The 11,637-nt window shown below is 34.2% G+C and overlaps 1 protein-coding gene across 1 annotated transcript in view; it reads right to left on the bottom strand.

Annotated features, from left to right (window-relative positions):
- LOC106460922 (fringe glycosyltransferase-like) overlaps window positions 1-11,637 on the bottom strand; it is a 28,581-nt gene that overhangs the window by 7,851 nt on the left and 9,093 nt on the right. Inside the window, exons 2-5 of the mRNA XM_013920680.2 lie at window positions 6,485-6,533; window positions 6,153-6,195; window positions 5,657-5,716; window positions 2,532-2,679 (exon numbers count right to left, since the gene is read on the bottom strand). Of these exons, the coding sequence (XP_013776134.1) occupies window positions 2,532-2,679; window positions 5,657-5,716; window positions 6,153-6,195; window positions 6,485-6,533 (300 nt within the window). The remainder of the gene's footprint in view (window positions 1-2,531; window positions 2,680-5,656; window positions 5,717-6,152; window positions 6,196-6,484; window positions 6,534-11,637) is intronic.

Here is an 11,637-nt window from a genome sequence, read left to right as displayed (position 1 = left end):
AAAAACACGGATAGAATGTTTCTTTAACTAAGAAGTATAAAAACACGGATAGAATGTTTCTTTAACTAAGAAGTATAAAAACACGGATAGAATGTTTCTTTAACTAAGAAGTATAAAAACACAGATAGAATGTTTCTTTAACTAAGAAGTATAAAAACACAAAACAAAATGTTTTTTTAACTAAGAAGCATAAAAACACAGATAGAATGTTTCTTTAACTAGGAAGTATAAAAACACAGATATAATGTTTCTTTAACTAAGAAGTATAAAAACACAGATATAATGTTTCTAACTAAGAAGTATAAAAACACAGATTGAATATTTCTTTAACTAAGAATAATAAAAACTCTGTTTTGTTTTTATATATATATCGTTGCTTGGAGTTCATTACTTGTTCGGGCGATTTGTACAATATTTTGGCGGTTGCTGTTACATAAAACGTAAAATTAGTTAATGAAGTACAATTGGCCACTTCTAGACACCAGGCGCTGTCAGTATGAAACTTAATGGACCTGAACGATGGTTAAACGCATAGATAGCAAATAATTTAGTAAGACCGACAGTATTTTGTCACCGAAACTGAAGGGCATGAACAGTATAAGATACTGGGGATGTGACAAGAATAAAGAAGACGAATCGATCAAGGTTGGTGATAAATCAGCTGCAGTGACAGTAACGTTCTCAATATGCATTCACGTACGTGAGGAAAATATCACGTATCTTCCCCCATGATTTGTAGCCAGAAATACAGGCTGGAAAACGGATATAGTGTCTAGGCATCTGTGTTATGGAGGTTAATGAAACAAGTGATCCTCACTTCGAGAAGGAATAGGCCGGTCAGATTCGGGAGTATTTCAACTTAAAATGTTATATTCTTGAAAATTTGCGAACCTAAGGGTCATACATTTTAAAGATAAGTATTTCTTAAGATTTAAAGAAAAGATAATGTAATATTACTAAAATAAAAAAAATTACACAAAACTGTACTGTAAGTATAATTAAATACTGTGTAACGTACATTAGTAACATTGACAATGTCCTAAGATTTCATTCGGATTATTGTTATTAATAGCACCTACAAATATTTTTAGAACCGTGTTCAGGTTATCAATAGCACCTACAAATATTTTTAGAGCCGTGTTCAGGTTATCAATAGCACCTACAAATATTTTTAGAGCCGTGTTCAGGTTATTAATAATACTTACAAATATTTTTAGGGCCGTGTTTGTGTTATTGTTATTAACAGCACACAGATAAATATTGTAGGGTTTCATTTGAATTATTGTTATTTATTGTATGGACGAGTATTTTCTAGGGTTTTGTTCAGGCTATTATTACAACCTCAGAATGATTTGGGTTCATCAACCGATGTAATTGTAAAGGAAAACTCTACCTTCAACAACTGTCTGTTCCAAGTTTACTTTACAATTCATGCAACGATCTCTACAAAAACATCGTTTCTAGGGACAAAGTTCTCCAGCCTGACGTGTGCCGATAATTCTGAAGGTATTTTAATGAGAGATTTCCTTTCTTTTGTGTCAGACCGCTTTACACTGTGCCACTAATTGTCTTCTTCCTCTGCTTTCCCGGACATTTGTGTAAGTTGAGTTCGTGACACGCACTGCTGAGGATTCATCGTAATAGCGTTAGCTGAAGGAAGTGATCAATTACAGGGGCGAATAGTTTATTAAAAACGTTCTGCTCATCTGAGGTTTAACAAGAGCCCCCTTTCCTTTCTTCTTGTTATATGAAGAAAACGTAGCTGCGTGTATTTCAAAAGTTCGCTGTGGCTTAGAATTCCCGGTAGTAATCTAGTACCAAAGGTTTATCGGGATGAATGTAATACTACAATTGGATTTGAGGTTATGCATTTTTAAAGACAGAATATTAGCTTTCCAGGTTTTAAGTAATAAAACAACGCACATGTAGGGGTTTCCTTGTGATGTCACGATTCCCCTGGTGGAGAGCTTTTCTTGACACGTAACATTACAGTTTACATAAACTGGGTTCATAATGATAATTAGACGCTTATTAACTGAATATATTTTGGATTTTTGGTTTAGACAAGAAAACAATATTAATGTGGCGCATGGAAATAACATGTGAAAAAACGGAAATAAATAAATACATACATAAGCTAGAGCCATGGTTCTCAAGGTCCACGAGCCTTCTGAAAGGGGTTCATATTAAAGTCAAATAAAGAAACGATACTATATTCGATACAATGAAAATAATGTTTTATTTAACAATTTGACTAACTTGCATACTTATGTCAGTGTTGCTTTATCTACTGTAGTACCAAAGTTCGTAGATAAACCGACCTGAGTATGGGAGTTATTGAGATTGTCTCTGGTTCCTGAAGGAGGAAAAGAAAACGTTGAGAACCACTGAACTGGAGGTTTCACATTTTAAACCAACATTCGGCACAAACTAGACAGTTTCTCGTGTTTCTTCAAACCTCATTTTATCTTCCAACTTTTGTTTTTCTTAGTAACAATAATCAACAAATCAATAAATTATTAATTTAATACCTGTGTGTTGTCACGATTTAATATCTCCAGCGGTGCTCGGATGCTGGGTTTTCCTAGATACCAGTCTTCCTGGGGGTTGTACATCTGGAGCAATTTTACCAATCTAGGGACATTGACGTAGTTGTCGTCATCAAAGTGGCAGAACCACCTGAAATGATTAATTCTTATGATCAAGTTTATCTGTGTAGTGTGTATTCTTACTTCTACCTACAGATTTTGTCAATACATAATGAACTGTCTAACAGTATAAACTGTGAGCGTTGAAAACTTATGATTCCTCTAAGCGACTAATGATTGTAATTTTATATAATGCAAGCTGAGAATGTGGAAAGCTTATGATTTCATTAAAGATACAAACATTTATCAGCTGTTTATTGTAATTTTAACATAAGTTGTAAGTATCAAAAAGTTATGATTTAACTAAGCTACAAAGATTTGTCCGTTAGTTATTTTAACATTATTTAATGTAAATTGAGAGTGTTAAAAAGTTATGATTTAATTAAACTACAAAGATATATTAGTTATTATGATTATATTTAATGTAAGTTGTGTATGTTAAAAGTTTTCGTTTGTTCATATTAGAACAAAGCCACATTGCTGTGTTCACAGAGGGGAATCGAACCCCAGATGCTAACATGGTAAACTTACCGCTGTTCTACCGGGAGACATAGGGATATATAATGATTTTATTAAACTGAGAACTATTAGCCTTGTTGTGGGTTTCTTTCCACTCTGTTTTTTTTTAATTCTTGTCATTTGACAGTAGCCAGAAAAAAAAAAAGCTAACTGTATTGGAGAACTCTAAAAGAAGCTTGTGTGGGGGAAATTCAATGCTGCGTACTGCTTGGTGGGGGAGGGCTGCAGGGAGTCTCTTTGTCATCTCTGTGAAACTATCTTTGGAATCTGAGGATGTTCAACTAACAGTGGTTTGTGTACCTCTCTCTCTCTTTTTTGTCTGTATAAAAATAAAAGGCGATCAAGTAAACCAAATAAAAAAAATTACCATTCCATCTTGGTAGTTTATAGGTTTCGATAGTTAGGGACACAGACATGCGCACTTATATAGATAAATAGATGACTTCAAACAACATGGCCAAAATCAAATAGCGTCGCACTTGTGTAGATATTGAACGGGCAAGGCTTGGAGAAGCGGGGCATTAGCCCCCTACGTTTCAAAAGGTAGTGTTTTATTTTCAGTCTGGAATACAAGTAAAGTATTTAAATTAGTGCCCTATTATGAAACCGCGCTTAAACTGTTATAATGGAGGAAACATTAGGGAATCATACTTCCTTTAGCCTTCTCCCCCAACCTCCTTTATAATACCTAAGCCTATGTGGCGAGCTCTACTACGGTAGATACCTCTCTCTAGTACTAGAATACAATCTACTAGCCGCACTGTGTAACGTATATCTTGGTTTTATTTTGCTTTTCTACTTTGTTTGAAAGTTTTTGTTTCGGGCCTATTTATTTAAAATGAATATATATATATATATTAAAGGTCGGGAGACGCTACTGTTCCACATTCTCTTGTCTATAAACGTTAAACAGCTTGACATGATTTTATGTTTTCTTTACACAAACATACATTAATATCTTGCGTATTTCATATGTTATAGTTAAATTAGCCAAAGGTTTTCTAATAAGTAGGCCGAAACTATTATGAGTTATTACTTGTTAAACAGTTATTAAGCCATTGGTTATTTATTTTATTTAACACAGTCCATCATACCGTCATGCTTCTGAAACATTCAACAGATGTAGTTAAAGCTCTATACTGAGCTGAAGGTTAAAGCATCAAACCTTAGACTGTATTTTTTCTTCATTTTGTCGGATACTTCAAATGGACTAATATTGTTTTCTTGGTGCGATATGGAATATCAGAGTTCACATCTAAAAAAAAAACACATGCAACACAGCGAAGTTTTGTTAATCTGCGAATTTGTGTCAAAATAATATTTATAAAGTTATTTCAAGACCCAACTCCACTTCATTCAGCGTAGATTCGTATAATAATAATAATACCCCAGTGGATAAAAAAATATAATGCCACGATAGAGAGGTTATTACATACACATGCCTTCCTGCAATTATAAGTTTCAGGATTCCCCCCCTCCAGTACAATCTATTTCCTGTCGTTCATGGAGGGTGGGGATATCAACCTTGACAACATTAATGAACTCTTATTCATATTCATACTCATATTTTTTACTTCTCTGTATATATTGCAGTAATATTAAAAGAACAGCGTTACAAAATTAAATTCTTTCATGTATATATTACGCTCAATCTCAGGATTCGGTCACTGAATGAAAAAAATAACCATTTCGCGATTTTAGCATGTCAGAATTATCAAAGACCGAAACAAAATGTTATTTTATTTGTGATAATTGTGCTTGGAGCTACTGTAGTTTGTTTAAATCGCTTTATACAAAGACCAAATCAGCTGTTTGTTATCTTCTGTCGGATAAAACATTTTGCACATTTACACCATGAAATAACATTTCCTTCCAATTTTTTTATAATTTTGACACACTCAGTTCGCGAAATGGTCATTTCATTCGATTAATGACCGAATTCCGAAATTGAACGTCACATATTTATTGGATATACAATACACTTGTCATCGTACGAACAGTGTAAGCAAATTCGAATAACATCGTAAAAAAAAAGGTTGTGTCGTAATCTAACACAAACGTATTATTTCACGACACAGTATATTGTGTTCACATGTGAACTATAACCCAACTGACTGTTGTAGCGATACAAACACATATTGTGTTTACTTGAATACATTGTTATGTTATGTAGTCACATTTTTATTGTGCGTGTATACAGATTATGCATCAGCTAACAGAATACAAGTTGTTTTGTTTTGACAAAGTTCTCTTCAAGACGGCGTCCTTCTGTGTTACTGCACAGCATACATCCCCAGAAATACCAGATAAGGGATCACTCAAGAATATCCAGATATTTTACGTGTAATCTAAGCTGATACATGCACGTCTACTGAAAAATGTATTTTATAATATTTGTATTCCTGGTTTTAGAAATCAATTTATTCAGTTTACAATATGACGAACTAGCCCGAAGATAATTACTACAAAACCGTACTTTCTAAACTTACTTCTTGTGGCTCTCCAGGAACCTGTCGAATTCAACAGACATCTTGCAGCACAAAGCTTTCCTAGGAATAACAAAGACTAATTATGTTGATAAGTTCTATACAAATAGACTATTAAAATAGAAGCTAAGATAATATCTCATAACTCTTAAACCAAAGGATTGAACATTTTCATTAATACTGAAATGTTTGTTTGTTTTGAAGTTAAGCACAAAGCTACACAATGGGCTATTTGCGCTCTACCCACAACGGGTATCGAAACCCGGTTTCTAGCGGTGTAAGTCAATACTGAAATGAACGGACAGATGATATTTTAGTTTCAGTTGTAGTCCGATTTTTAGTGATATTCTTTTTTTTATGTGGCTAGTAAGAATATCTATGAAGTCTCAATTAAAGAGTACGACAAGCAGAAACAAACCAGTAACATTTATATTAACATACTCTATTAAAATTGTATGCATTTTATTGAAGAGTTAAATTAAAATATTAGTAGACTCACCGATTATGTGACGAGGAACAGTTTGTGTTGACGAGGTGACCACCTGTGAAACACAATAAAACTAATATATTATATAACATCCTAGTAACAGAGAAGAATTATACATAAGCATCCAGCACAAGTAACGTGTATTTTGCAGAGTTTAACATTTGACCGTTGTTGCTTGACAATTGTTATGAATCAGTAGACAATTTTCAGTCTAAGCAACAATAGATACATGGTCGTTCAATAACCTAGTAAACGAACAACACAATAAGGGACGAGCCATTCTCAGAAGGCCTGCTACTCGTTACCTGAATGGTATAAAGACGAGAGAACAGAAAAATTCTCACCTGTTTTAGATTGAAAGTCTGGATCATCACCATCGGTGAAGAAATATGTCTGAAAAAATAAAATAATAAAATGGGTTAGAGCAAATAAAATTATTTTAAACTAATTATTTGAGAAATAGCACACGAGGGAAGGCTTTTGTACAAAGTTGAGCAGTCAGTCGCCCTCTCTCATGATGAAAACTCGATTGTTCAAGCCTTTAGTAACCTGATAGCCCACTAGAGGACTCAGCAAGCGGTATAATGCTAGTTCGTCCTAGTGAGTGTCTTCCTCCATTTTATGTGTTATTATTTTACGAAAGGAAAAAACAAACAAACAAATTCAACAAAAATGGTTATCACACGATAAAAAAGAAAAAATATACAATAATTACAGATCAATAAACCTGATCGATACTTGGAATATATATTTTATCTATATAAAAATATATATATGTGTCGTAAAAACATAATATTTAGAGCGAGAAACTATAAAATGTTACCACATTTTATATTTGATGCTCATTTACTTAGGACTCATTAGGTGTTTCAAAATAAACAATCAAGTTCCTATGGTAGAGACGTTTATAAACGAATATTGCGTATAGGTTTTATAATAGCATCTTTGTCATTTATGAGGCATACAAAAAAGTAAATTTTTTCAAGTTGTCTCTGGTAATACTTCATGGAAGGATATGTAAAAAATCTTATTTAACTGTTGCAGAGGACGCTTTATTTTCATGTTAAGAACATGACTTATACATAAATTAAATTTGTTGGATAAAAACCTAGAATCAATTTATACAACTATTAGTGTTCAATTTGACGTCACTGTTTTGGTGTGCACTATAACATATATATATATATATATATATATACTATTTGACGTCACTGTTTTGGTATACACTATAACATATATATATATATATTTACTATTTTTTTGACAGCTGAATCCACTATCTTCTCTTCTCAGACTATACCCTTCCTGTTTATTGTGTGTTACAAGATCAAACTAGGAATACTTAGTGTATCAGTATACACTTTACTAGAGCTATGACACTTTCTCACAGTTTCTTAACCCCCGCTACAATGATTTCTGCTTCTGTTAATCCCCCTATTCAGCTAGTACCTGCAGACTACTAAACACCGTGAACTTGGCGTTGACAATATGGCACCATGAAAGCTTAACGTCCCTTTTGCCCACCAGTTAGTCACCAGCCAGTCTTGCTTCCTTAGTTCTTGTTCTAACAATGGTTGTCATTCCCCTTCACGAGCTCTTCGATTTATTTCTTTGTGAAGAACTCTCGACCCGTGCTTTTCTGCTCGACTTGTCAAACACATACAACATGGGTCCAGAAGGGACAAAGCAGAACTCATGATGCTTGATGGACTAACGCTTGGCCTAACAAAACCTATCTGACTCACACTCAAAGAAAAACTTCAAGTATGCAGCTGCAGAACTTACTTCGACTTTAAGAAAGCATGTAGATATTTGGCGAGCTTTTCACCGCCAGGATAAGAATTTATAATAGTTAGGTGGTTGTAGCATAGTGTCTAAATTGTAAGGGAGTGAGCTTTTGCTAGATATCAGTATTGTATTTTCTGAAAATATAAGACTATTGATTTCTTTTTTCTCTATATTAAACATGTCCTTTCTCTCACGTTTTTCGCACATACCTGTGTTAATTCTATGCTTCCTATAAGATAAAACTATGATCATATAACTGTTATAAAACTAGACTACCTGTTCGGGTGTGATTATCTGTTCTTGTCTGCTTGATGTTTCAAAAATGAGTTTCGGGTTTCTCGGAAAGAAGTCATAGCACGTGACTTTTTGTTCTGTTTGCAAACGAAGGTAATGAACCTTCCGATTCAAGAAGTACAATCATGCTGATCAAAGTTTTTTTCTTGTAACGAAACACAGAAGACATTCTAAAACAGGTAGTTTTTTTATACTAGAACGAACCACTGCTTACAGTGTTTATAATGACGATAACTTTAACCAGTTTATAATGTCTAAGTTGAAAGAAAATAGAAAACACTTTAAAACATTTTCTTGATCATTTAATATTTTGCAGTCCAATTCATCCAGTGCTATATAGTTGAAGATGGCTAAAAGACAAACTTGATTACTTTATTCTGTATCTAGTTTTGTAGTACTTTCCTCCCTTTTATCTACAATGGTTGACAAAAAAAGTCAATTATCAGCAATAATAACATGTTGTGGTTATGCACTTAAAACTTGGAAATTGTTTTCAACCTAGGTAAAATCCAAAACATTATTTTATAAGTAAATGTGTGTAGAATTTAGTGGAAGGAGGGCACAGTACTGTAGAGAAAAGCAACCATTATAAAATAGTAGAAGTACATTCAAACCGTGGGAACGCAGTGGTTTAGAAGTTATCTCCCACGCTAGTGCCACCTGCTGTCAAGACTTTTTAGCTGTGTTTAGTAAACGTAGAAGCTACAAATGAATGGCGACCGCAAACATCTGCGTTTGATGATTCCAGTAAGAAAGATATGTTTCAAACAGCTGAGTCTATGTTAGATATTTTACCATCCTTAACTCATCCCCCTCTTCCTCTCCTCCACTTCTACCGTCCCAATCTCTGTCTGATATTACGTTCTCACTTTAAAAATCTTAAAGGGTCTTTGGTTCTGCCTACTTCCGGTAAGGGAGAGACCGTAGTGGAAAATCGTGTTGTTATGAACCAAGTCTTCTCGACAACACAGTGGATGGAAAGACGTCATCTTATTGTTATAGGGAGTCTTTCAGTGCAGCACGTGCTGAAACAAAGAACTTAAATTATGTATGCAACAGCACGAAGTAGAAGCGTTATAGAAATCAGTTTCTCCTGATGAACGATAACGGAGCGTAGGGGAGGAAGTTAGAGGGGTGGGCATTGATGAGAGAGCATCACATGTATGTCGCGTGGCCAAAGAACATGGGATGGGGGTCGACCTCCACATCCCCATGGGAAACTTACTGAAACGTGTCTTCCCATAGCTTGTAGCGGAGATCACACGGTTACTGGTACTGCTAATAATGATTACAATATGTTACAACACATTTGTTATGTCTCTGTAAACTGTTTAACACTAGCGTATACTTCTCCTGTTAATTGTTCTCCTGTGGGGCAAAAGAAAGTTTACGGACTTATAACGCTAAGATCTGGAGTTTGAGTCTCTGTGGTGGACAGAGCGCAGATAGATCATTATGTAGCTTTGCGCTAAATCAAACAAATTAATAAGCTCCTTATACTTTGTACACTGTACTAATAAAACAAATGAATAAGCTCCCTATACTTTGTACACTGTACTAATAAAACAAATTAATAAGCTCCTTATACTTTGTACACTGTAGTAATAAAACAAATGAATAAGCTCCTTATACTTTGTACACTGTACTAATTAAACAAATTAATAAGCTCCTTATACTTTGTACACTGTACTAATAAAACAAATGAATAAGCTCCTTATACTTTGTACACTGTACTAATAAAACAAATTAATAAGCTCCTTATACTTTGTACACTGTACTAATAAAACAAATGAATAAGCTCCTTATACTTTGTACACTGTACTAATAAAACAAATTAATAAGCTCCTTATACTTTGTACACTGTACTAATAAAACAAATTAATAAGCTCCTTATACTTTGTACACTGTGCTAACAAAGCTACCTAAGAAATATTTCTACTTTAATTTCCTAATCGATAAACGGTATGTTTCTAAACTAAGATGCTAAGATGCTAATATTAATCTGGCGTTCGATTCCCCGCGGTGGACAAAGCGCAGATGACAAGAACAAATTCTACTAGTCCTTGAGATATGCTACACTTTTCTACAGTTAACATATGGATCGCAGGTGAATTTCACTACTTACATAGCGATTTCAGTGTATTTGTTACCTCTGCCACCGAAGGTAGACGGAGGTTATGTTTTCACCCCTGTGTGTGTGTGCATTTGTCAGCAGGATTTCTCGAAAACGGTAGTATTAATTTGGACGAATGTTGGTATACACTTGGATTATAACCCAACCTAGAAGTGATTAGTTTTTGGATGGTCAAGGTCACAAAAATCCGAATCTGTTAACACGGAGACTGATTTTTCACACTATTTTTGCTCTATAACTCAGTCAAAAATCATCGGATTTTGATCAAACTTGGTGGACATATGTAGGACATCATGTCTCATTGTCTTGCCAAAAATGGTCCGTGTCCGTTGATAACGACGGACATACGGGCACATTTTCGTATTTTTCAGAGCCGAATATGATCAACGGAGGTAGGGGCTCTACTGAGTGTCCTCTAGTCTCTTATTATGATTACTTGTATTTAACCAATTTATAATTTCTATATTGGAAGCAAGTAGTAAATCATTTGATTATTTAATATTTGTCAGTTCATGTCACTCACAGTGCTTCACAGAAGACGGTGGAAAGAAGACAAACTTGAGTTCTTTAATTATACTGAATCTAGATACGATGAACGATTTTAAAAAGTTGTTTTCCTTTCTCAGGCCACTCAGGTCGTACATACTCCTTGGTTTATCTTCGAATATTTGATCAATGACAAGTTTTATTTAACTCCTGCAGGTGACGCTTTATTTTGCCCAAGCGGAGAATTAAGGGGGGATTTATTTACATTCATAGCAATTTAAATATACTAGCATTTTTTGGCAGTAATCGTGAAAACCCAAAAAATAGTGTCCAAAATCACTGATAGAGGTCACAGAGTCCAAGTATTGTTAATTATCATTAACTTCTGATCAAAGCAAGCGTATTACATACATCAGAACTAAACCTTAACCCAGTAATTAATACAGATAATGCAACGCTATGTTTCATGTTTGAAATTTAGTTTTGATATGATATGGTTTGTATCTTCTTTTGAAATGATTAAAGCTAATTGTTGGCTATGATGTGTGTATATTAATTCGAAAGGGTTAAAGTTTAGGTTGGTCATTATGTGTGTTTGAAAGGGTTAAACTTTAGGTTGGGTACAATGCGTGAGTAGTTGTTTGAACGGGTTAAAGTTTAGGTTGGTCATTATGTGTGTTTGAAAGGGTTAAAGTTTAGGTTGGTCATTATGTGTGTTTGAAAGGGTTAAAGTTTAGGTTGGTCATTATGTGTGTTTGAAAGGGTTAAAGTTTAGGTTGGTCATTATGTGTGTTT

This window comes from Limulus polyphemus, unplaced genomic scaffold, assembly GCF_000517525.1.
Source record: "Limulus polyphemus unplaced genomic scaffold, Limulus_polyphemus-2.1.2 Scaffold864, whole genome shotgun sequence".
Classification (NCBI taxonomy): Eukaryota; Metazoa; Arthropoda; class Merostomata; order Xiphosura; family Limulidae; genus Limulus; species Limulus polyphemus.
Note: the sequence above shows the minus strand (reverse complement) of the source record. Positions and strands in the feature narration are given on the sequence as shown.